At 37.8% G+C, this 23,629-nt stretch overlaps 1 protein-coding gene and 2 long non-coding RNA genes across 4 annotated transcripts; 1 reads left to right on the top strand and 2 right to left on the bottom strand.

Moving 5' to 3' along the window:
* Positions 1-2,571: 2,571 nt before the first annotated feature.
* On the top strand, positions 2,572-4,781 carry LOC309478589. The gene is made up of 3 exons (XR_014199048.1): positions 2,572-2,813; positions 3,269-3,407; positions 4,430-4,781. It is a non-coding gene; the product is annotated as an uncharacterized lncRNA (long non-coding RNA).
* A 504-nt stretch (positions 4,782-5,285) lies between these two features.
* LOC309478944 lies at positions 5,286-10,853 on the bottom strand. 2 transcript variants are annotated; one of them, XR_014199131.1, is made up of 7 exons: positions 10,732-10,853; positions 9,941-10,107; positions 8,166-8,392; positions 7,624-7,863; positions 7,415-7,450; positions 6,821-6,959; positions 5,286-5,816 (listed from the first exon to the last, which is right to left on the bottom strand). It is a non-coding gene; the product is annotated as an uncharacterized lncRNA (long non-coding RNA). The 2 variants fall into 2 exon arrangements; XR_014199132.1 differs by lacking the exon at positions 7,415-7,450 and having other exon boundaries at positions 6,821-6,948.
* A 5,420-nt stretch (positions 10,854-16,273) lies between these two features.
* On the bottom strand, positions 16,274-22,296 carry LOC309478981 (uncharacterized protein; the record flags this gene model as incomplete). Its single annotated transcript, XM_082142826.1, has 7 exons — positions 22,160-22,296; positions 21,163-21,288; positions 19,018-19,200; positions 17,245-17,535; positions 16,798-16,851; positions 16,381-16,593; positions 16,274-16,302 (listed from the first exon to the last, which is right to left on the bottom strand). Exons 1-7 carry the CDS (start codon positions 22,242-22,244, stop codon positions 16,274-16,276), a joined length of 981 nt encoding a protein of 326 aa, XP_081998952.1. The 5' UTR covers positions 22,245-22,296.
* Positions 22,297-23,629: the final 1,333 nt, after the last annotated feature.

Raw genomic sequence — 23,629 nt, 5'->3', positions numbered from 1 at the left:
TCTTCCATGCGTCCACTTGGGATATTACGTCACTCAACACTCATAGATAACGACACAATTTATCCTCTGTTGGAACGAAAGTGTAGCCTGGATGCCAGCCGAACTTAGCCCCGCCCACAAAATGTTTAGGTCGGGAAGTTCGGTCTGTATGGAAGGCCAGAGGGGCCAAAACGTGTGAAACTGTCAGGTAAACACTAAGGGTGTCACGATTTTGATTTGAAATCGAAATCGGTCGAAATTAATGCTCAATCTCGATTATCGAATCAAAAAATGCAATCGTCGATGCTGCCACGCCCCATATGTCACGTCAGCTCGGCTTGCCTGTAATAGGTAAAACTCCTTTTCTCGAGAATATTGAAGCCTTTATTTTAAAACGCATTGCAGCTGCACAGCGAGAGCATCATAGCTCGTCTGAGCGAGCTGATTGGCTGTGCTGCGGCAACTGCACGAACCTATGGCGAGTAGGAGCGCTTGGCGCCCTGCCAACCTCGAGCGCGCCAATTTGGACGCGGCTGAAGTGTATAAATTCAGAGAAAACTCGCCAAAGGACTTTAGGTTTAAATTGACTGAAGCGAAGTACCTGATATGAGCAAAATAGCACGGCAAGGCAACGCAGAACTCGTTCCCTTATCTCTAACGGAACCGAGGTTACACAAGTAACCAAGTACGTTCCCTTACGAGAGCGTTCTCTCGTACTGCGTTGCAAACACTGTGGGAACCCAATTTAAAACGCCGTGCTATTCGCCTGTGACTGCTCTGAGGAGTCCAGGGAGCCCCAGGACTATAATAGGTAATAGGTTTTATTGTTTAAGTTTCCAATTGACTGAAGATATACTGTAAGTTATTGTTACATTATGTTGTTAATAAACGTTTTAAATTTGACAATGTAGTGTGTGGTACATTGCGAACAAAGGTCAGATATTATTATATTGCATAAAAGTCTAAAAATGGCATAGCTTGTGCTTTCAAAAAAAAAAGTTTTTTTTAATCGAGAATCGAATCGAACCTTGACTTTAGAATCGAAAATGTAATCGAATCGAGGATTTGGAGAATCGTGACACCCTTAGTAAACACGTATGTACGTGTTAACGCGTCATTTATGCGTTAACACGTAAATTACGTGTTAACGCATAAATGGCGTGTTAACACGTAAATGACGTAAACTGCATGCTGTCACAATGGAAACCCTGGAACTTTACTGGCTGGTGTGGCTATCTTGCAAGAGCACAAAGAACAAACAAATCCTGTAAATTGCAGGATTTAATCTAAAATAAAAATTGAACAATGTCTTTAAAAATGGACAAAGAGCATAAATAAACAGCATATATAATTATTTTATTATTTTGTGAAAATTTTGAGAATCACTCTGATTAGAAATTTGACTTGGGCTCAAAATTTTGCCGCTGCATCACATAAATCATAACAACACACAACATTTAAACAAATGTTCTCTAGATCTCATGCTTCTCCTTATACAAGACGCTAAGAAACAAAAAACTCAAATTCTGAATGAAAAAATATCTACCAACTTTAAAAATCAACAAATCTGTTACTGACACACAAAAATCAAGGGACGTCACACACCCTACATGAGAGAAAGATGACAAGGTTAAAAAATACTGGTACAATACATTCAGTATGGCCTGTCTTGGTTAAAAGCCCACTCACCACGCCAAGGTGCAGGCCATGAGTGAGAACATATAACACGGGACAAACATACGAGACAATACAAAACGACAGGTACAAGACATGGAACAAATAGAAAACATACCACTGGTACAACACTGGAAAAGCAATATATCATTTTGTTAAAACTGAGGGATAAGAACAACCTTAAATATTAACATTTTGCCCAACGGTAATAGAAAACAGCAATCAGGAAAAAAAAAATCACATGAGAATCAATATAAATAAAAATGAGATTTAAAGCAATTTTTTTATAACATAACTTAAAATACTGTATTAATGTATTACTGTAACACTTCAATAACGCTATATAATATAAAACCAAACTAACCATGGATGTTAAAGGACAAGTTCGGTATTTTACACTTAAAGCCCTGTTTTCAGATCGTTTCTGATGAAATACAATGGTTAAGATTGAAATTTGGACAAATGCTGCTGGCCCGAGAATTTTCGGTTTCTGTGGTAGCACCCCCCCACCTCCACAATGGTTGCATAGGTGCACTGGAACAATCCTTCCTAAAATGCATTAAACTTTCGTTTACAAAGACGTGAAACTCACCGAGTGGTCAGGGGTGTTCACTGATATGCTCACACAAAAATCGCTGCAAAAGATGCTTTCCAACAGGTTTTATCGTAGTTTTTGTCCAACTCCATTGACTTGTATTGGATGAAAAACTACGATAAAACCTGTTGGAAAGCATCTTTTGCAGCGATTTTTGTGTGAGCATATCAGTGAACACCCCTGACCACTCGGTGAGTTTCACGTCTTTGTAAACGAAAGTTTAATGCGTTTTAGGAAGGATTATTCCAGTGCATAATTTAAAGGAGATCCACGTCCGTCCACTTCATCTGAACACTCTCGCAGAGGTCAGAATAGGCTTTTAATAAAGAAGGAATGGCTTAGTTTCTATTTCTATTTTCAATGGCTGATTTGTCATTGAAAATAGAAAGTTGAACCAACTAAAGTAACGGTAACACTTTATTTTCAACTATTACTACAACTACTACAGATTAGCATTTCTGCCGTGTTTGCCGTGTCGGGATTATTTCACTGTCATAATGACTTGCTGTGGGGTTAATTATATTAACAGATCGTCCCAGAAGAAGCCTGGACTACATTTTTTCCGGTGAGTGAAATTCTAATATAATTTCATTTATTCATTTTATTTCGAATAATTTATTTATTATTTATAATTGCATTTAAAACTTTATTACACTCCAAGATTCAACAGACTGTGATTAGCTGTAGGCTGAAACCATGGACGTAACGTATAAAACGTCTGAAACGTTGTCATATAATGTTACGCCTGCATTTCATAATTTAGCGTAACATTTACTAACACTGACTATATTGGAAGTATTTTTTGACATGTTCTCAAAGATATGTGTAGGAAATTAGCCTGTAATTACTCAATAGACAGTACAACGAAACAAAATGAGGACTAGCTGTGATGTCCGCCACAAATTCTTAAGCTAAAATACATTTATTAACGTTACAACCTTTTGGACACTGTAGTCATTTAAGTTCTATTAATTGACAGTAGTCTGTGAAGGAGGTAACTATCTATTTGTTTATGTAAAGTTTTCCTCTAGGTGATCCAGAACATCTCAGGCTGGACCAGTGGATGCTCAATGTGAAACGACAGAATTGGACTCCTAACAAGTATTCTCGTCTGTACAGTGAACATTTCGAGAGTCATCACTTCACTACTGACTCCAGGGTACAGACACCTCGTTTCATACCTTACAAAGATTCAAGCAACATATTGGTTGAAATTGGCGAAATATTGACCATCATACATTCATTTACATTACATTACTAAATATTTGATTAGGTCACTGTTAAGGTGAAATTAGTGACACACCAGTTAAATTTAGGGTTTTCACCGATGCAAAAATCAAGCAACATGACCACTTTTTGCTAACCTTTACATTTCAGTGCTTTTAGGGCTGCACGATATTGAAGAAAAATGCGATAACTCATTACATAATGTGATATTCTATATGCGATACGATAATGCTTAAAGTGTGTAAAACTAATTTCAATTATCTTTAAAATATATTTAAAATTATATAACCTACTTGCGTTTCACATTCTTTTTTTGACAAGGAAACATCCCTACAACTTCTGAAAGTGAACATCAGTGTTTTACTGTAGCATAAGAAGTGTTATTTTAACATCAGTGTAAACCACTGGGTTTAGAGTTTTAGGTTATCCTACATTAGGTTTATTTAACAACAGAAATGGAATAATCAAATGTAAAAATAAAACACTGCTTAGTTTTCACTGTATGAATTAGATATACACTGATTCTTGTTAAAGCTACAACATTATTTTTTAAAGTTATTTTCTCTTTGTCTTTTTTTCATGACCCCAGTTATTGCAAGCTGTGGTGGTATGCATATCGCGATATATACATTTGCGATATTTCGATATATTGTGCAGCCTTACCTTTTATGCAAATACGATAAAATAAAAAAATTCTCTGTGAAATTCATGTTTGAAAAATGATTCTCCAAGCGAGACAGCGGGACACAGAATGATTCCGTTGTGACAGTTATTGCGAACAGTTACATATTCGTTTAATAGCAATAATAATTTTTAAATGTAATCTGTACATTCATACTAGTGTTAGACCGAATAATGAAACAAACGCATACATCTCTGTTATGAATAACAGCCATTTACAGCCAATATGACCAATAATGTCATATTTTGTATGCTTCCTGTAATTTTTATTAGGGAAGGACATGTCTGAAGGACACTGCTGTGCCAACCATTTTCTCTTTCTCCAAGGGCAAAGAACAACAGCCAAAAATAACACGCTTGGTAAGTATTGATGAGGTGGTAAGTGGCATCTCTATGGCCTACAGAAACCATCTCCAGGCATCACTGCAGTTTGCCAAGCTACAGAAAGATGCTTTCAGCGGCTGCTAAAAACCAATGAGGGAAGGGCTCCACAGGGAAGAGGAACAACAGCAGCCATTGTCACTCAGGTTCTTTCTGATTGTTCTGAGAAGAATCTCTTCCCACAGCTGCACACTCACATGTTTGACATGTGTGTTGAAGCTAACCATGTCCATGTTCTGGTGAAGATGGCTTTTGCGTGGTACTGCAAAGTTAGATTAAATCATATAGCAAGACGGACGACAGATAAAATGAAAGAAGGCAAGGTAGTCCACAAAAAACTTTCAAAATTAATCAATTTTTATGGAGATTAAGGGAAAGGTGGTTGGTCGTATGTGTGTGTGTGTGTGTGTGTGTGTGTGTGTGTGTGTGTGTGTGTGTGTGGTTGCTGTATAGCATGTTTTTCTATGTGTATGTCAGAATGTGGCTAATTAAAACTTACTTTGTAGTTATCAGACATAGAACATGGAAAATGGTACTGAGCCTATCTCTCTTTGGACAACATTGTAAATGTTACTTGGAGCCTGCATGAACTAAGTAATGTTCAATGGGTCTCATTCATGAAACACGAGCAGAACGAACTTTTGTGTAAATCGTGTGTAAAGTAGCCACATTCTGACATACACATAGAAAAACATGCTATACAGCAACCACACACACACACACACACACACACACACACACACACACACACACACACACACACACACACACACACACACATACGACCAACCACCTTTCCCTTAATCTCCATAAAAATTGATTAATTTTGAAAGTTTTTTGTGGACTACCTTGCCTTCTTTCATTTTATCTGTCGTCCGTCTTGCTATATGATTTAATCTAACTTTGCAGTACCACGCAGAAGCCATCTTCACCAGAACATGGACATGGTTAGCTTCAACACACATGTCAAACATGTGAGTGTGCAGCTGTGGGAAGAGATTCTTCTCAGAACAATCAGAAAGAACCTGAGTGACAATGGCTGCTGTTGTTCCTCTTCCCTGTGGAGCCCTTCCCTCATTGGTTTTTAGCAGCCGCTGAAAGCATCTTTCTGTAGCTTGGCAAACTGCAGTGATGCCTGGAGATGGTTTCTGTAGGCCATAGAGATGCCACTTACCACCTCATCAATACTTACCAAGCGTGTTATTTTTGGCTGTTGTTCTTTGCCCTTGGAGAAAGAGAAAATGGTTGGCACAGCAGTGTCCTTCAGACATGTCCTTCCCTAATAAAAATTACAGGAAGCATACAAAATATGACATTATTGGTCATATTGGCTGTAAATGGCTGTTATTCATAACAGAGATGTATGCGTTTGTTTCATTATTCGGTCTAACACTAGTATGAATGTACAGATTACATTTAAAAATTATTATTGCTATTAAACGAATATGTAACTGTTCGCAATAACTGTCACAACGGAATCATTCTGTGTCCCGCTGTCTCGCTTGGAGAATCATTTTTCAAACATGAATTTCACAGAGAATTTTTTTATTTTATCGTATTTGCATAAAAGGTAAGGCTGCACAATATATCGAAATATCGCAAATGTATATATCGCGATATGCATACCACCACAGCTTGCAATAACTGGGGTCATGAAAAAAAGACAAAGAGAAAATAACTTTAAAAAATAATGTTGTAGCTTTAACAAGAATCAGTGTATATCTAATTCATACAGTGAAAACTAAGCAGTGTTTTATTTTTACATTTGATTATTCCATTTCTGTTGTTAAATAAACCTAATGTAGGATAACCTAAAACTCTAAACCCAGTGGTTTACACTGATGTTAAAATAACACTTCTTATGCTACAGTAAAACACTGATGTTCACTTTCAGAAGTTGTAGGGATGTTTCCTTGTCAAAAAAAGAATGTGAAACGCAAGTAGGTTATATAATTTTAAATATATTTTAAAGATAATTGAAATTAGTTTTACACACTTTAAGCATTATCGTATCGCATATAGAATATCACATTATGTAATGAGTTATCGCATTTTTCTTCAATATCGTGCAGCCCTAAAAGCACTGAAATGTAAAGGTTAGCAAAAAGTGGTCATGTTGCTTGATTTTTGCATCGGTGAAAACCCTAAATTTAACTGGTGTGTCACTAATTTCACCTTAACAGTGACCTAATCAAATATTTAGTAATGTAATGTAAATTAATGTATGATGGTCAATATTTCGCCAATTTCATCTTTGTAAGGTATGAAACGAGGTGTCTGTACCCTGGAGTCAGTAGTGAAGTGATGACTCTCGAAATGTTCACTGTACAGACGAGAATACTTGTTAGGAGTCCAATTCTGTCGTTTCACATTGAGCATCCACTGGTCCAGCCTGAGATGTTCTGGATCACCTAGAGGAAAACTTTACATAAACAAATAGATAGTTACCTCCTTCACAGACTACTGTCAATTAATAGAACTTAAATGACTACAGTGTCCAAAAGGTTGTAACGTTAATAAATGTATTTTAGCTTAAGAATTTGTGGCGGACATCACAGCTAGTCCTCATTTTGTTTCGTTGTACTGTCTATTGAGTAATTACAGGCTAATTTCCTACACATATCTTTGAGAACATGTCAAAAAATACTTCCAATATAGTCAGTGTTAGTAAATGTTACGCTAAATTATGAAATGCAGGCGTAACATTATATGACAACGTTTCAGACGTTTTATACGTTACGTCCATGGTTTCAGCCTACAGCTAATCACAGTCTGTTGAATCTTGGAGTGTAATAAAGTTTTAAATGCAATTATAAATAATAAATAAATTATTCGAAATAAAATGAATAAATGAAATGATATTAGAATTTCACTCACCGGAAAAAATGTAGTCCAGGCTTCTTCTGGGACGATCTGTTAATATAATTAACCCCACAGCAAGTCATTATGACAGTGAAATAATCCCGACACGGCAAACACGGCAGAAATGCTAATCTGTAGTAGTTGTAGTAATAGTTGACAAATCAGCCATTGAAAATAGAAATAGAAACTAAGCCATTCCTTCTTTATTAAAAGCCTATTCTGACCTCTGCGAGAGTGTTCAGATGAAGTGGACGGACGTCCATCATCTGGGTTCTGCTTCGCCCTCGTCCCGTGAGCCTGACCTGTGGACACAGAAAACTCAGAAGACAGAGATGTTAAAGATCCGGGAAGATCCTGGCTCTATGTCTGGGTCGGGTGCGGATCCTGATCACGGTCATCAGACCTGGGTCTCGAAACCTCCACCGTCCTCTTAGAGAAAGCAGCTCTCCTGGATCTGGAGCGGTCTGAGGATGGAAAATTTCACACATTGAATAACAATAGCTTTAAAAGCATGTTAGTGGGCAGTAGCATACATTATTTGTCAAGCAGATAACAGATTCTTAAACATGAGAATGAGGATAAATGTTGAAATGAATGATCCACACTACAAAATGGAAATGCAGAATGTTTCTGCTTATTGTTGACAATACACAATCACATATTCCAAACAGATTATTATAGCATTACAGATTGATTTCAGCAACTTGTTTCTTTCTTGAATTAATCAATGTTTTTGACACTAATCAGTTCATTTAGTGCATTTTACCCGAGACCCTAATTGTCTCCACACTCAGATGGGAGATCGAATTGAAGGTCTTGTCTGCCTTAGAAGGGGTAACACCTCCGCCCGATTGCCCACCGAATCGTTTGTTTGTGCCAGAGGAGTATCCTGCATCTGTTCCTTTACTTAATAAAGCATTTTACTTGCATTTGCATCCAGCCTCGTGATTGTCACAGTCTTGAGCTCAGAGCTCTCAGCAAGTATGTTATTTCCTATCCAATACAAAGATGATATGAACAAGTCACTCATGAATGATTTTTTAGAGCTAGAACAGAATTGAATTCTGCTTGGTTCACTGATTCTGTTATTCTCCTGTTTACTACAGTGAAGCCGCTTTAAAACAATCTGTATAGTATCAAGCGCTATATAAATGAAGGTGACTTGACTATAACAAGAACATTACAATGAACACACATTTGAAAATCTCACTACAAATAATCCAGAATTTAAAGCCACATTAAGTAGAAATTGTGTTTTTGTCAAACAGCGACCCCTAGAGTCGCTGTGGAATACTTGCACTGTTGTAAATATATTATAACGTTTTTTCATGATTGCAGTTAAATCACAAGTAAATAGTCTATAGTCTAGGCCTACTGTATAATTTAATGTGTTGTTTTTATTGGAATGTAAACATTACAAAATGCCATATAACATCAATTAAGTTAAATGTACGTCGCATTATTTCATAACATTGGCCGTTATGATGTCATTAGACATGATTATTGCAATTTATCATAATAGTTTGCAAATTGTGCTCGTTTACACTATTTACAACCTCTACGTTAGGCTTATTTATGTCCTGATAATTATGTGAGATATTGAAAGCTGTTCTCATGATAATCGCAGGAATCAACATCAAACGGCGTTGTCTGATATCCCTCAGGACTACGTGATAAATACACCTCACAACACCTGAGTTCAGCTGGCAAACTAATTCGTGAGGCATAGCTATCTGATTTATCAAAACGATTCCATTTACACCTGGTCACATAAATGTATTTTTGCGAAACGGATTTAAATTCGATCTTCAATTCTCGCGCTATATGCAGATTTAATGGAGTGCACGTCACCGCAATAAGAGAGAGCAGTAACAGCCCTGGTAAGATCATTTCATTTCTTTACTTTTAATGATGAAGATTGTGTGTTAAGTGTCTGCGACTTACTTTCACTTTGATTTGCGATAGTTTGCACGTTGGCTTTATTATGTTTTTTTTTTAAGCATTTTTGGGAGGAGTACAATTTACATATGTGGTTTCAACAACCATATGCATTTACACTTGTCCAGTTTCGTCTGGAATGCGTCTCAGATCTCAGAAGTGGTTTGAGGGATCGGATTCAAATCCGTCTCAAATGCGTTTCGGAGGGCATTTAAACCTGGACTTTTCACGATCGGATAGCTATCCGATCTGAGAAAACGCATGAAGTGGCCAGGTGTAAACAGCCTCCATGACAAAAACATACGCACGAAAGCCGAAAACAAACGCTGGTTGGCCTCTCACGTCCAAATTTGACGAAGTGGTGGGGGAAGTGACGTATGCCGTAAAGCAGTCGAATTTTGTAGTTCTTTTTGTGCTCTGGTTACTACCCGAACCCCGAAGTTACATAGTGCCAGTAAAAGCGATACAGACCCTGTCAGGCTATGGCAGACGTGTCATTCAACCTATTGTAAGTCGATGTACCATCACAAGGATCTTGGAAATATATTATGAAGGTTGAAAAGTTACATAGTGTTGCTTTAAGACAACATATAATAATCCTACCTCTGCCTGTTACACTTCCTCACACCTGAAACTGATGGAGTGAATCTCCTGAACTTCTCCAATCTACTGTAGACCATTTCTAATCCATTGATGTTGTAACATGTGCTCTAACGTCGGGCGTTTAGTTGGATCCCTGGCTAGACACTGGCTAATCAGATCCCTGCATTCTGTACAATAAGGAGAGAGCTGGTTAGTCATGAGCATGTGACCTGGCATTTTTGAAAACAGCATCTAAAACATGATTAATATACTGTAAAATGTTCCTTATCGTTAGTTTAAAAGTGAAGTATGTCGTTTCTGCGAGACTAGTGGCAGCGAGTGGAATAAATGACAAAATAAAGCATATTTTCAAAAATATATATTTTTTACATATATTACATATTTTCTTGCAAAGGCCCCTTCTTCCGTGCATCGCGTCTTCCCCGACTCAAACATCACAAACGCAGCTCTTACTGGTTCATGTGAAGGCATGTTTCAGGTCCAACATATTAGTAATAATTTCAGCTGTGTTGCGCTTGTCTTTATGAAAATGTGCCTTTGCGCATCACAATGCTCTGTTCACTTTGACGTGTTCATGAGCTGTTTAATCTTTGAAGGAATAAATGCAGTGAATTTTGGCTTTCACTTCTGTCACTAAAGCTGCATTTCTTTTCCCACGGCTCTCGCCCCAAACTCTCGCTATACGTTGAGCTATATATAAAACATCTTACATACTTCACCTTTAACTGTTTCTGTACATAGCCTTTGCTTTATGTGTGTGTTTATCAATGTTATCAATATTATTCACTCACCTTTGGATAATTTTGGGTTCTGAAATGTAACTTTGGCTCGTTTGATTTCCGGTCTATCACGAAAAGGAGAACATCCGTTCACCATCTCGTACAGCAACACTCCTAGAGACCAGACATTTGCTGCGACGGCGTGGAATCGAGGCTCTGTCAAGACTTCAGGTGGGCAGTAATCTTCCATTCCTGTAAGAAAGACATTTGCACATTGTTGAGCTTTTTTTTTAAAGCATCAAATAATTAGTAAGTCACTACATTCAGGTTTCCACACTCCCAGAATGCTCACCCATGTATATTTTGCTGTCGTAGCCATCGCTACTAAACAGCTGACCGGATCCAAAGTCTATCAGCTTGAGCTGTAGCGGGGGTTTCTTCAACAGAAAATTCTGCACATGAATGTCATTATGAAAAACGCCACGATGGATGCAGTGTTGCACTGCCAGCACAGCCTGTCTCATGATGACCCGTGCTGTTGCTTCAGACAAATGATGAAAACGAGTGATGAGGTCCAGCAAGTTCTCGTAGGGTTTGGGATACTCCATAACCAGAGTGAAATCTCTAGGATCTTCAAACCACTCGTATAGCTGTATGACGAAGGGGCTTATGGGTTCTCGCCTCATCATCATCAGCAGCGCCACTTCTGTAACGAGAGGTTCGGGATTCCCAGGCTAGAGAGAAGTAGCAGATAGAAGGTTAGCTGGGTAAAAATCTGAAGAAAACATATCATTTTGAAATGTACTTTTCTTTGATCTTTTTAGATCCGTTCAAAAGTTATTTTGGTGCCTCTAGGCTTATTTGTTGATCACATTTACACCTAATGCTTCCTACGGGCAGTGTTGTGCCTGAACGCGTTCATTGAACTCGTTCATTCTGGTGTCTGTGAACGCCACGCTCTCTCAGTTTAACTTCGTTCAATAGAGTGCCAGATTTCTATAGAGCCTTCCAGGCGAAAACCCGGCTAAAACACACCGTAAACTGGCCTTAAAGGGTTAGTTCACCCAAAAATGAAAATTCTGTCAGTAATCACTCACCTTCATGTTGTTCCAACCCCGTAAGACTTTCGTTCATCTTCGGAGCACAAATTAAGATATTTTTGATTAAATCTGAGAGCTGGATCACTGCTCCATAGGCTTCTATGGGATTGAAACTTGCAAACCCAGAAAGTTAGTAAAGACATCGCGAAAATAGTCCAAGTGACTACAGTAGCTCAACCATAAGTTTATCAAGCGACGAGAATACTTGTGCGCAAAAAAACAACAACAAAAATAACGACTTTATTCAAGTATTAATTTTCGTCTGTGTGGGCCTGAATGAATTCACGTAGTGTAACAGCGCAGGGCGTCTGTGTTGTACATCACACGCATCACACACATGACCAGCATCGGCCAATAGTGAGCCTACGTGTGACGTACAACCCAGATGCGCTGCGCTGTTACACTACGTGAATTAATTCAGGCCCACACAGACGAAAATTAATACTTGAATAAAGTCGTTATTTTTGTTTTTTTGCGCGCAAAAAGTATTCTCGTCGCTTGATAAGCTTGTGGTTGAGCCACTGTAGTCATGTGGAATATTTTAACTTTTCTGGGCTGGCAAGTTTCGATCCCATAGAAGCCTATGGATGAGTGAGCCAGCTCTCAGATTTCATCAAAAATATCTTAATTTGTGTTCCGAAGATGAATGAAAGTCTTACGGGGTTGGAACAACATGAGGGTGAGTGATTACTGACAGAATTTTCATTTTTGGGTGAACTAACCCTTTAATATGTAGTGGAAAAAACACCCAATCTGGCAACACCAGCCACCAGTGTCTACTGACTCTCTTGTTCGATCTCGTTCATCAAAATGAACAAATCTTTTTTCGAGTCATTTCATTCATTTAATGGGCTTTAAATGTTATACTATTAACTGGCAAATTCCCAGAACACATAAACCTACGCAATCTTGATCATATTCTGAATTAAGAAATCATTATAATGCAGTCAAAAATCGTTTACAGGGAACATAAATAATTACTTTACCTTCTGAGTCTTTCGTTCATTTGTCACATGACAAACGCAATGAATGGATCGTTCATGAATGACTCATCACTTACGTTACAAATCAAAACGAAAATCAGCAAGGAGGCGTCGTATGATCATTTAAACAAGTTTTATGACAAGGTCGGTGAGGATGGGAAAAATCTGACGCATAGCTTCAGTGTTAAAACTGATAAAATAATTGTCTGTGGTTCTATATGGGCTGTGGCAATAATTTTGAAAAATTATATCTCGCAGCAACATGGAAAAAAAGAACTATGAACTAGTTCATTTTTGGAACTGTGAACTCAGAGTAAAATTTTGAGTATGAACTATGAACTGAACTAGTTCATTTTAAAATTTGTCAACTGAACTTTGAACTAGTTCATGTAGAAAGTGAACTTTCCCAACACTGCCTACGGGTGTATTAACTACAGTAATCTGCACTTAAACAACTCAATACACATTCAGATTTTGGCCAACTTACAATATTAAGATAACGTTTGTTGTCTATCTTGCGCATCCGCTTGATGGCAACCTGCAAAACAAAAACCCAGTTTCAATAACAGTAACAGTATTCAAGCGCCTGACATTGCACTAAGTAATAAACCATCTGTACATTGTTTTAAATGTGTTTTGCAAGAGCAAAATGTTTGTACAATTAAGTAAGATTGACCTTTTTGCCATCAAATCTGCGTGTTCCCAGGTACACCTTGCCAAATCCTCCGGATCCAATCATCTTTCCCACATTATAGAGAGACTCAAAGGACTCTGAAAAACAAACAGAAAAATATGAGACAATTATTAGCTTGCTAGATCCATTGTTTGTTTTGTTTTTTCTAAATATCAGTGCTGGTCGAGAAAATAATATTATAATGGGGGAAATAATTTTAATATTCTCTAAAAACAAGCCTTACTTTGAGTGGAAAACAAGATAATACTGGTTAAAATAATAGAAGAATAAGAAATAATTATTTGAAAAGAATTGAAAAGAAAAAACAATTGAAAACAACTATTAGACACACACATGTCAAATTAAGCAATGATATAATGACATAACTTACATTTTACTGTTAAATTCTTATCTGTAATGTTACAAATCTAAAGTAATGGGATTTTTCACACTATCCCCCTGACTTCTGCTTAATGCCTGCATAAATGTCCCAACATCTTATTTCAATTCACAATTTTAATAATTATAGTCATTTTATTTCACAATTATCTCGATTACGAGGGCGGAGCCTGGTGATTCCGTGTCAACGATAAAGTTATTTTTCTTATTTTATCTGATCTTTTATTAAAAAGAAAACATACATTTCCAGGCTTCATTTGGCCAACTCTGGCACATGTGTGGCTCAGTTCTGGTAATGGCAAAGATCATATGGGCCATATCTTAAAATATATTTATATTATATTAAGCATTGACTTTTATTAAATGCATAGCAATGTCTTATTTATGACATAATCGACTCTGTAATGCTCGGCACGACAGACATTTTGACGATTTTGCGTGTATTTGACAATTCAAGAGAAATAAGTGGTGAAATTGAATTATTTTCTGGATCGTATGCTGTCTGAGAAGCGGCTTTCTGTGTGTGTGTTTCTGGTGTGTGTCAGACAGCGCAAGTGCCATCAAGTTCATGCCTTATTGAAAGCGTTTAGCTGACATTCCCATTAAATTAAGAAAACTTTATTTCTAAATGTTCCCTAAACATTCAAAACGTCCAGTTTTTCCAACGTTTCAAAAATGTTTTTTCTTGGTTAAAGGAACATTCTATTTTATAATTTTGCATTATGGGAACGTTACTTTTGAACGTGCTCGGTATGTTCTGAAAATTTTAGATGAACGTCCAATTAAAACATTTCTAAAAAAAAATAGGTTTCACTTTATTTTGATGGTCCCTTTAACACATTCTGTTGACTATAAGTGACACTGCACCTACAAGTCTACTAACTCTCATTAGAGTATTAGTAGAGTATTAGTAGACTGGTAGGGTTAGGGTTAGAATAAGTTGACATGTAGTTGTAAAGTTACTTGTAGTCAGTAGAGTGTCTGTTGGAGGAGCATCACAATAAAGAGTTTGCAGATATTAAGCAGAGAGTCTACTAATGCTCTAATGAGAGTTAGTCGACATGTAGTTGCAAAGTTACTTATAGTCGACAGAATGTTCAAAAGGGACCATCAAAATAAAGTATTACCGTTACTTTAGTTGGTTCAACTTTCTATTTTCAATGACAAATCAGCCATTGAAAATAGAAATAGAAACTAAGCCATTACTTCTTTATTAAAAGCCTATTCTGACCTCTGCAAGATGAAGTGGACGGACGTCTATCATCTGGGTTCTGCTTCGCCCTCGTCCCGTGAGCCTGACCTGTGGACACAGAAAACTCAGAAAACAGAGATGTTAATGATCCGGGAAGATCCTGGCTCTGTGTCTGGGTCGGGTGCGGATTGAGGTTGTTGGACATGGACAAACCCTGTTGGTTTGGGCTCTCCAATCCATCGACGCTGTTCGAGTCTCGGCTGCTCAGACTCAACGAATCTCTACATCTCCTCTTGACATGGACCTCAGAGAGGAACGAACCTGAGGATGACGTGATGCCAGGAGAAGAATGACTGGTGAAATACTCCAACACATTCGAGGACCATACAAATATATATATTTATACATTTTAGAAATGTATATTATACTAAATATACCATCTGAAGTCTCTGTTGGCTCGACAGGAACTTGACCCAGCAGCGGAGGACACAGAAACCCTTTGAGGTTGTCGGACCTGGACAAACCCTGTTGGTTTGGGCTCTCCAATCCATCGACGCTGTTCGAGTCTCGGCTGCTCAGACTCAACGAATCTCTACATCTCCTCTTGACATGGACCTCAGAGAGGAACGAACCTGAGGATGACGTGATGCCAGGAGAAGAATGACTGGTGAAATACTCCAACACATTCGAGGACCATACAAATATATATATATTTATACATTTTAGAAATGTATATTTATACTAAATATACCATCTGAAGTCTCTGTTGGCTCGACAGGAACTTGACCCGGCAGCGGAGGACACAGAAACCCTTCGAGGTTGTTGGACCTGGACAAACCTAAGGATGACGTGAAGCCCAGAGAAGAATCTGTGGAACCAGTTCTCCAGGATCCTGAGGATGGAACATTTCACACATCAAAAACTGTTTTTGTTTTATATATTTTTTATAATATTAATAATCAGTCAGTGGTCACATCAAATTGTTACTTTGGTTTCACTTTATTTTGGTCCCTTTAAGATATTCGGTTGTCTATAAGTAACATTGCACCTACAAGTCTAATAACTCTCATTAGAGTATTAGTAGAGTATTAGTAGACTGGTAGGGTTAGGGTTAGAATAAGTTGACATGTAGTTGCAAAGTTACTTATAGTCGACAGAATGTTCAAAAGGGACCATCAAAATAAAGTGTTACCGTTACTTTAGTTGGTTCAACTTTCTATTTTCAATGACAAATCAGCCATTGAAAATAGAAATAGAAACTAAGCCATTACTTCTTTATTAAAAGCCTTTTCTGACCTGTGAGAGAGTGTTCAGATGAAGTGGACGGACGTCTATCATCTGGGTTCTGCTTCGCCCTCGTCCCGTGAGCCTGACCTGTGGACACAGAAAACTCAGAAAACAGAGATGTTAATGATCCGGGAAGATCCTGGCTCTGTGTCTGGGTCGGGTGCGGATTGAGGTTGTTGAACCTGGACAAACCCTGTTGGTTTGGGCTCTCCAATCCATCGACACTGTTCGAGTCTCGGCTGCTCAGACTCAACGAATCTCTACATCTCCTCTTGACATGGACCTCAGAGAGGAACGAACCTGAGGATGACGTGATGCCAGGAGAAGAATGACTGGTGAAATACTCCAACACATTCGAGGACCATACAAATATATATATTTATACATTTTAGAAATGTATATTTATACTAAATATACCATCTGAAGTCTCTGTTGGCTCGACAGGAACTTGACCCGGCAGCGGAGGACACAGAAACCCTTTGAGGTAGTTGGACCTGGACAAACCTGAGGATGACGTGAAGCCCAGAGAAGAATCTGTGGAACCAGTTCTCCAGGATCCTGAGGATGGAACATTTCACACATCAAAAACTGTTTTTGTTTTATATATTTTTTATAATATTAATAATCAGTCAGTGGTCACATCAAATTGTTACTTTGGTTTCACTTTATTTTGGTCCCTTTAAGATATTCGGTTGTCTATAAGTAACATTGCACCTACAAGTCTACTAACTCTCATTAGAGTATTAGTAGACTGGTAGGGTTAGGGTTAGAATAAGTTGACATGTAGTTGCAAAGTTACTTATAGTCGACAGAATGTTCAAAAGGGACCATCAAAATAAAGTGTTACCGTTACTTTAGTTGGTTCAACTTTCTATTTTCAATGACAAATCAGCCATTGAAAATAGAAATAGAAACTAAGCCATTACTTCTTTATTAAAAGCCTATTCTGACCTGTGAGAGAGTGTTCAGATGAAGTGGACGGACGTCTATCATCTGGGTTCTGCTTCGCCCTCGTCCCGTGAGCCTGACCTGTGGACACAGAAAACTCAGAAAACAGAGATGTTAATGATCCGGGAAGATCCTGGCTCTGTGTCTGGGTCGGGTGCGGATTGAGGTTGTTGAACCTGGACAAACCCTGTTGGTTTGGGCTCTCCAATACATCGACACTGTTCGAGTCTCGGCTGCTCAGACTCAACGAATCTCTACATCTCCACTCAACATGGATCTCAGAGAGGAACAAACCTGAGGATGACGAGAATGACTGGTGAAATACTCCAACACATTCGAGGAGCATACAAATATATATATATATATATTTTAAAAATATATATTTATACTAAAGAATTTTGCTTATAGTTTCTGTAATTAGCAAAGAACATCTGTGTTATATAGGGATAAATTGTAATAATGTTAATCAAGCTGACTAAATCACACGACTGCGCAGCAGTTCACACTCACAATAAAAATATAAGATAATTGAAAACAAAGACAAGCTCATTATACAAAGGAAATAATATTACAGATCTAGACAAATTGAGTTGCTTATAGTTAAAAGAATCTCATGAACGATCATTTAGGCTACATGTATTTTTCACATTTTTGGTCACAAAATTATTATTTTTATGACATGAGTCAGTTTTGATGACTTTTCAATATTGATCAAATGTTAGAATATTAATAATGAAAAATGAGAAGGGCTACGCCAAAATGTGTAACATTTATGTAGTCTACAAATGAATACAAAAGCCCCGACATAGAGTTTTGACGCAGCTTTAATCTCCCTTTTGGTTATCTCAATACTTAATTGACGACAGAACACGACGTTACATGCTCGTAGTTTCTTTTGCGTGATACAGGGTGCGCCACATTTGCGTGTGATATTGAAGAGTGCGCGCCGCAAGCACACGGCTGACACGACAAGAAGTTCGTTTTTCTGAGTTTTACTGACATATAGCCTGACAACATCTCTTCTGACAGAGGACTGTGCGGCGGTGCTGACTGCGTTATTTATTTTAAAAAATGTATTGCTGTGAGACTGTTTGCTTTTACGCGCAAATCCTGGAGATATTCTAGGACAGGCTGAAATCACTCACGAGGTGCGTCTCTGTGTGAGACAGATTTCAACAATCACCAGTCAGAGACAGCAGCAAAGCCGAAGCACGATGAAATATGGCAACTTATGATTTCGGGGGTTTACATAGGCTATTGTCCGGTTTCATATTTGTCAGTCAACTTTTCAAAACACATTCAGGGCTGAAGCCCCGCCAAAATCGGCTGACGCCGTGTCTGGGGGGGATTATGGTGTGGGGTTGTTTTACAGGGGTTGGGCTTGGCCCCTAAGTTCCAGTGGAAGGAACTCCTAATACTTCATTATAAGAAAACATTTTGGACAATAAGTGTCAAACAATGAAGATAAATCTTTCTCATGCTATTATTAAGAGTTTTTTTTTTCCATAATTTTTGTTATGTCACACCATAAGACACATTTACAGTACAGTTCAGTAAAAATGTAACAAAAAGAAAAACACAAAGAATTCTCAACCATCAGACTTCACTATATAAATATATGGGTTTTTCAAATGGTGTTTAACAAAACAAACAAACAAAACATTTAAATGCATATTTGAGGAGCCAACAGGAGTAGAGAAGGAAAAATGAAGACTAACACCAGAAACATCAGGCTGAAATGGCCATGAATCAGGGTGGTAATAACTGGAGACTCACCATCTGTCGGCTCGGACTCGAGCGCATCTGTGCCGGCTAGCGGCTCTACGCTGGGTGTGTATAGATGAGCCCGTGATTTCTGCTCAGCCTCAAGAGGAAACACTTTGGTTTTGAGGGTTTGGAAGGAACGTTTCACAGCCTTACATCCTCTCCAGAGGAAGTTCTTCCCTTTTGTCTTTTTTTCTGCAAACAACAAATATTGATAGAAACATCTGTTTTATTAGCACAGATTACAGCTCAATGATTCACTAGTTCATGTTCCAAGAACACTAGAGAAATGGGCTCGTTGCAAATGGGCGCCATGTTGGATTTCTGATCTAGCGAGTTTGTGCAGACGCCAGTGCAGAGAGCCAGAGAAACCAGAGAATGATCTTTAATAGTTGTTTATAGATTATGATACATCACTTAAAATAATACTAAGATCTATATTACTATTCCATGAGTAAATGACATTTAAATGCATGCATGTTTAAATCATGTGAATGAAATACACTTTCATTAAATACACTTTGTACACAAAGAGTAAATTGACTCATGGTGCATGAACATACGCATGTGTGATTCCCCGACCAATTATGCCTACTGTAAATATACAAATATGCAAATATAACTACATTTAAAAATAAACTATAGCACAGAAATACATAAAATAAAAATAAAATATCCATTTAAAGAATCTTAAAAAACTTCAGTCTTTTGATTTCTGATCTTCTGCAAATCAAAGTTACTTTACGTGATGTCAGAGTATGAGAATTATATTATGCTGGTCAATTATGAACAATAGGTAAAATTGAACTGCTAGCAAAAATTGAAGCAAATTTGGTGGGGCTGAGGGGCCGCTGCTGCAAATATGTGGGTGGCTCGTCCCCTAACAGATCTCACTCCAAACTCTTGATACAACTTGAGAGCTCTGTATAAACCTCTAATAAACTACTCAATAATGAGTGTGTGATGTGAACGAGTGTGAACTCTGTGACTGAAATGAGCACAGCATGATCACAAATCAATCGTGCTGCCTTATGCGTCTCAGAAATCAGAGCTTTATCAATAACAGCCGATCAAATAAAATACTTGAAAATACTACATACTGCACATTTTCTACTTTTCTTTTGACAAGAGCCTAATCTCAACTATAAGCTACTGAATCACACACATTCACACTACTTGATGTGTCTATTTAAACTTTTTAAACCACTATATGATACACAAATGAGTGTGAACTCAGTGTGAAATCAGAGCTATCAACTCAAGAGTAAGCTACTATCAACTAAGACACTACATCATACACATTTTCTACTGTTTGATATGTGCATTTAAATATTAAAAAAGTTGTACAATATGATACGCGAATGAGTGCAAACTATAGGCTATGAATGAAACCAACCAGCCGCGCTGCCGTCTCTCTGTGCGTCTCTCAGAAATCGCTTGTCAAGAGCCTAATCTCAACTATAAGCTACTGAATCACACACATTCACACTACTTGATGTGTCTATTTAAATGTTTTAAACCTTGTACTATACAGTATGATAGTATATGTTTGGTGTCGCAGTCTCTCCCAGAGCTGGAAACGTTACAGCCTATTCGTTATAATTTGTTTTTTTTTATTTAACATGTATTATTGTTTTAAGTGGAAGATATTTTATATTTTGTTATAATTACAATAAAAATGTTATCATGTTATAATTAAAAAAATGTTTTACAAATTATACAAGGCATATTTGTTAAAACTATGACAGGAACCCAAACACATCCATGCCCAGGGCACAACCATGACATAATCCGTTCCTACACTACATAAACACTATATGAAAATAAGTGTCTAACAATGAAAATAAATATCTCTCATGCTATTTGTATTAGGAGTATTATTTTTCTTAGTTTTTGTTATGTCACACCATAAGACACATTTACAGTACAGTTCAGTAAAAATGTAACAAAAAGAAAAACAGAAAGAATTCTCAACCATCAGACTTCACTACATAAATATATGGGTTTTTCAAATGGTGTTTAACAAAACAAACAAACAAAACATTTAAATGCATATTTGAGGAGCCAACAGGAGTAGAGAAGGAAAAATGAAGACTAACACCAGAAACATCAGGCTGAAATGGCCATGAATCAGGGTGGTAATAACTGGAGACTCACCATCTGTGCCGGCTAGCGGCTCTACGCTGGGTGTGTATGGATGAACCTGTGATTTGAGGGTTTGGAAGGAACGTTTCACAGCCTTACATCCTCTCCAGAGGAAGTTCTTCCCTTTTGTCTTTTTTTCTGCAAACAACAAATATTGATTAGAAACATCTGTTTTATTAGCACAGATTACAGCTCAATGATTCACTAGTTCATGTTCCAAGAACACTAGAGAAATGGGCTCGTTGCAAATGGGCGCCATGTTGAATTTCTGATCTAGCGAGTTTGTGCAGATGCAAAAAATCTGCGAAATTGCCCTTAAAAAATGTTGAAGGACAGCTTAATTTTGTCTATTTAACTGAACATGACTTTAAAGTCCTGACTTGTATTATCTTAGAGCTATTTCCATATGGACATTTCTTTGTTGTGTCACAGTCACTTCTGGCAGATTAAAGGATATTTTATGATTGTAACCTTAAAGTGGCTTTGAAACTATATGTATTGTGAAAAGTACTAGATCTATGGTTTTACTATGGTAAAACTGTATCCATGTTGTTATTTTTTTGTTCATACCATGGTTCAACTTAGTTTAATATTGCAGTAAACCTAAAGTAAAAGTATGGTAACGTTAATCATAACTATAGTAACCATACGTTTTTTGTAGTTACGGTTTTATTACAACAATCATAGATAAACCATAATTGTTGTAGTAAAACCATGGTTCATTGTGTTAGTTTCTATGGTTTTACAGCAAATACTGTGGTAAAAAGATGGCTAACCAGCGCCGCTGGTCGTATGCTGCTGGGACAATATAACAATGATGTTTTCTAGAGCACCATCTTCTCTATATTGTAAAAAACATTCTTCATCTCTAGCAAAGTTTCAAATATAAGCATCCTGTGCTCCGAGAGCCCATTACAAGCCCAGTAATGCTGATATGCTGTGCCATACAAGTCCTACCATTGAAGTCGGATTCATTATGTGTTAGTTCTGATGTGTTTTTACTCCGTACCTTTTGTGTGGTCCTGCCAAGCGGCTGTCCGGTCCTTCGCCTCCAGGGACAAGCTGTCCAGCTTCAATAGGAACTTTGGAGACATAATATTTATATATAACTTTACTGAACTACAGTTATGACCACCTGAGCTGAAGATTCCGTCAAGTAGCACTAACTCAATTTATATCGTAAATATATTAAATGACACCGTATTCTGTCAGATTCTGAATCTCAACGAGCTGTGTAGACACTATTTTACTGTTGTTTAAAGCGGTAGATTGCGTTTGTAACACTTTCATCTGTTAGTGAGTCTGATAATCCCTGCTGAACTGAACAACTCAGCCTGTGACGTCATATGGAACTCGACTGTGACGTCACATCTGCTGCTCTGCAGCGGTCAAACACGCATATTTAACCCTTGTGCATTGTTCAAATTCACCAGGCACGTGCAGAGGGGGGGGGGGGGGGGGGGGGGTGAGGGGGGTCGTTGGGTGCTCGAGCACCTGCCCTTTTGCCCCTTGGTGCCCAAAGTGCCCTTTTGTCAAGGCAAAATTTCCTCTCCTTTTTTTGTAATTAAAGGCCCTTTTGTGGATGCCTGCCCAATCTAACTATTAGTAAAATTAATGAATAATAATTTAGCCGTAAATAAAATGACCCACATGATGACCTTTCACCTGACGAACTCAACCGGGACGATTCCTCTCGCTGCAGTGCACGCGCATTTTTAAAATTCGCGCGGCTACGCGCACTACCACAGGATATCTTCAACTCTGCGGCTGCTGGTAAGTGGTGTTTCATTTTTAGCGAAGTGCTTATGATGTTTGTTTACTTATTATTGTTATTTTACAAGAACGACGTGAAGAGAGCATGCAGAAATGTTGTTTACATTGCTGTCTGTGTGTAGGCTGTAGAAGTTACGTTAGCTTGCTGTTTAGGGAGAAAAGTTTCACGGGTGTCGACTGTCGAGGGTCTGGTCTTTTTGTTATTTGTACTTTAAACTATTATTATTATTATTACAATATTTATTTAAAAAACGTAGAGTGCCTTAAAAATGATCACTACACTGGTAAGGCTTACCAGTATCTTATGTTTTGTGTGCAGCAGCCTCTGTGAACATCTCCCCTAACAGCCTGGGCAGAATCTGCAGCTTTACAGCAGGTCAGTGAGCTAGTGAGCCAGTTCCAAACACTGTCAGCTATCTTTACATCTTGTCATGGTCACATAAAAATGGTTTAATCAGCTAATATATCTCCTATATGTTTGTTTTAATGTCTACAGTCTCAGATCAACTCCAGCAGTATCATCATCATCATCATCATCATCATCATCATCATCATCATCATCATCATCATCATCATCAGCAGCAGTAACAACAACAACAGCAAAGGCAGCAAACTCATTTAAGGACTTTAGTAAGAATTTACCAGAAACAGGTATCACATTAATGTTAAAAATATTGTAAAGTATTAATTGCTGTATTTTTTTCTG

The sequence above is a fragment of the Leuciscus leuciscus genome (genome assembly GCF_965113295.1).
Source record: "Leuciscus leuciscus genome assembly, chromosome: 17".
Taxonomy (NCBI): Eukaryota; Metazoa; Chordata; class Actinopteri; order Cypriniformes; family Leuciscidae; genus Leuciscus; species Leuciscus leuciscus.
The sequence above is the reverse complement of the archived record's forward strand: the minus strand, read 5'-3'. Positions and strand labels throughout refer to the sequence as shown.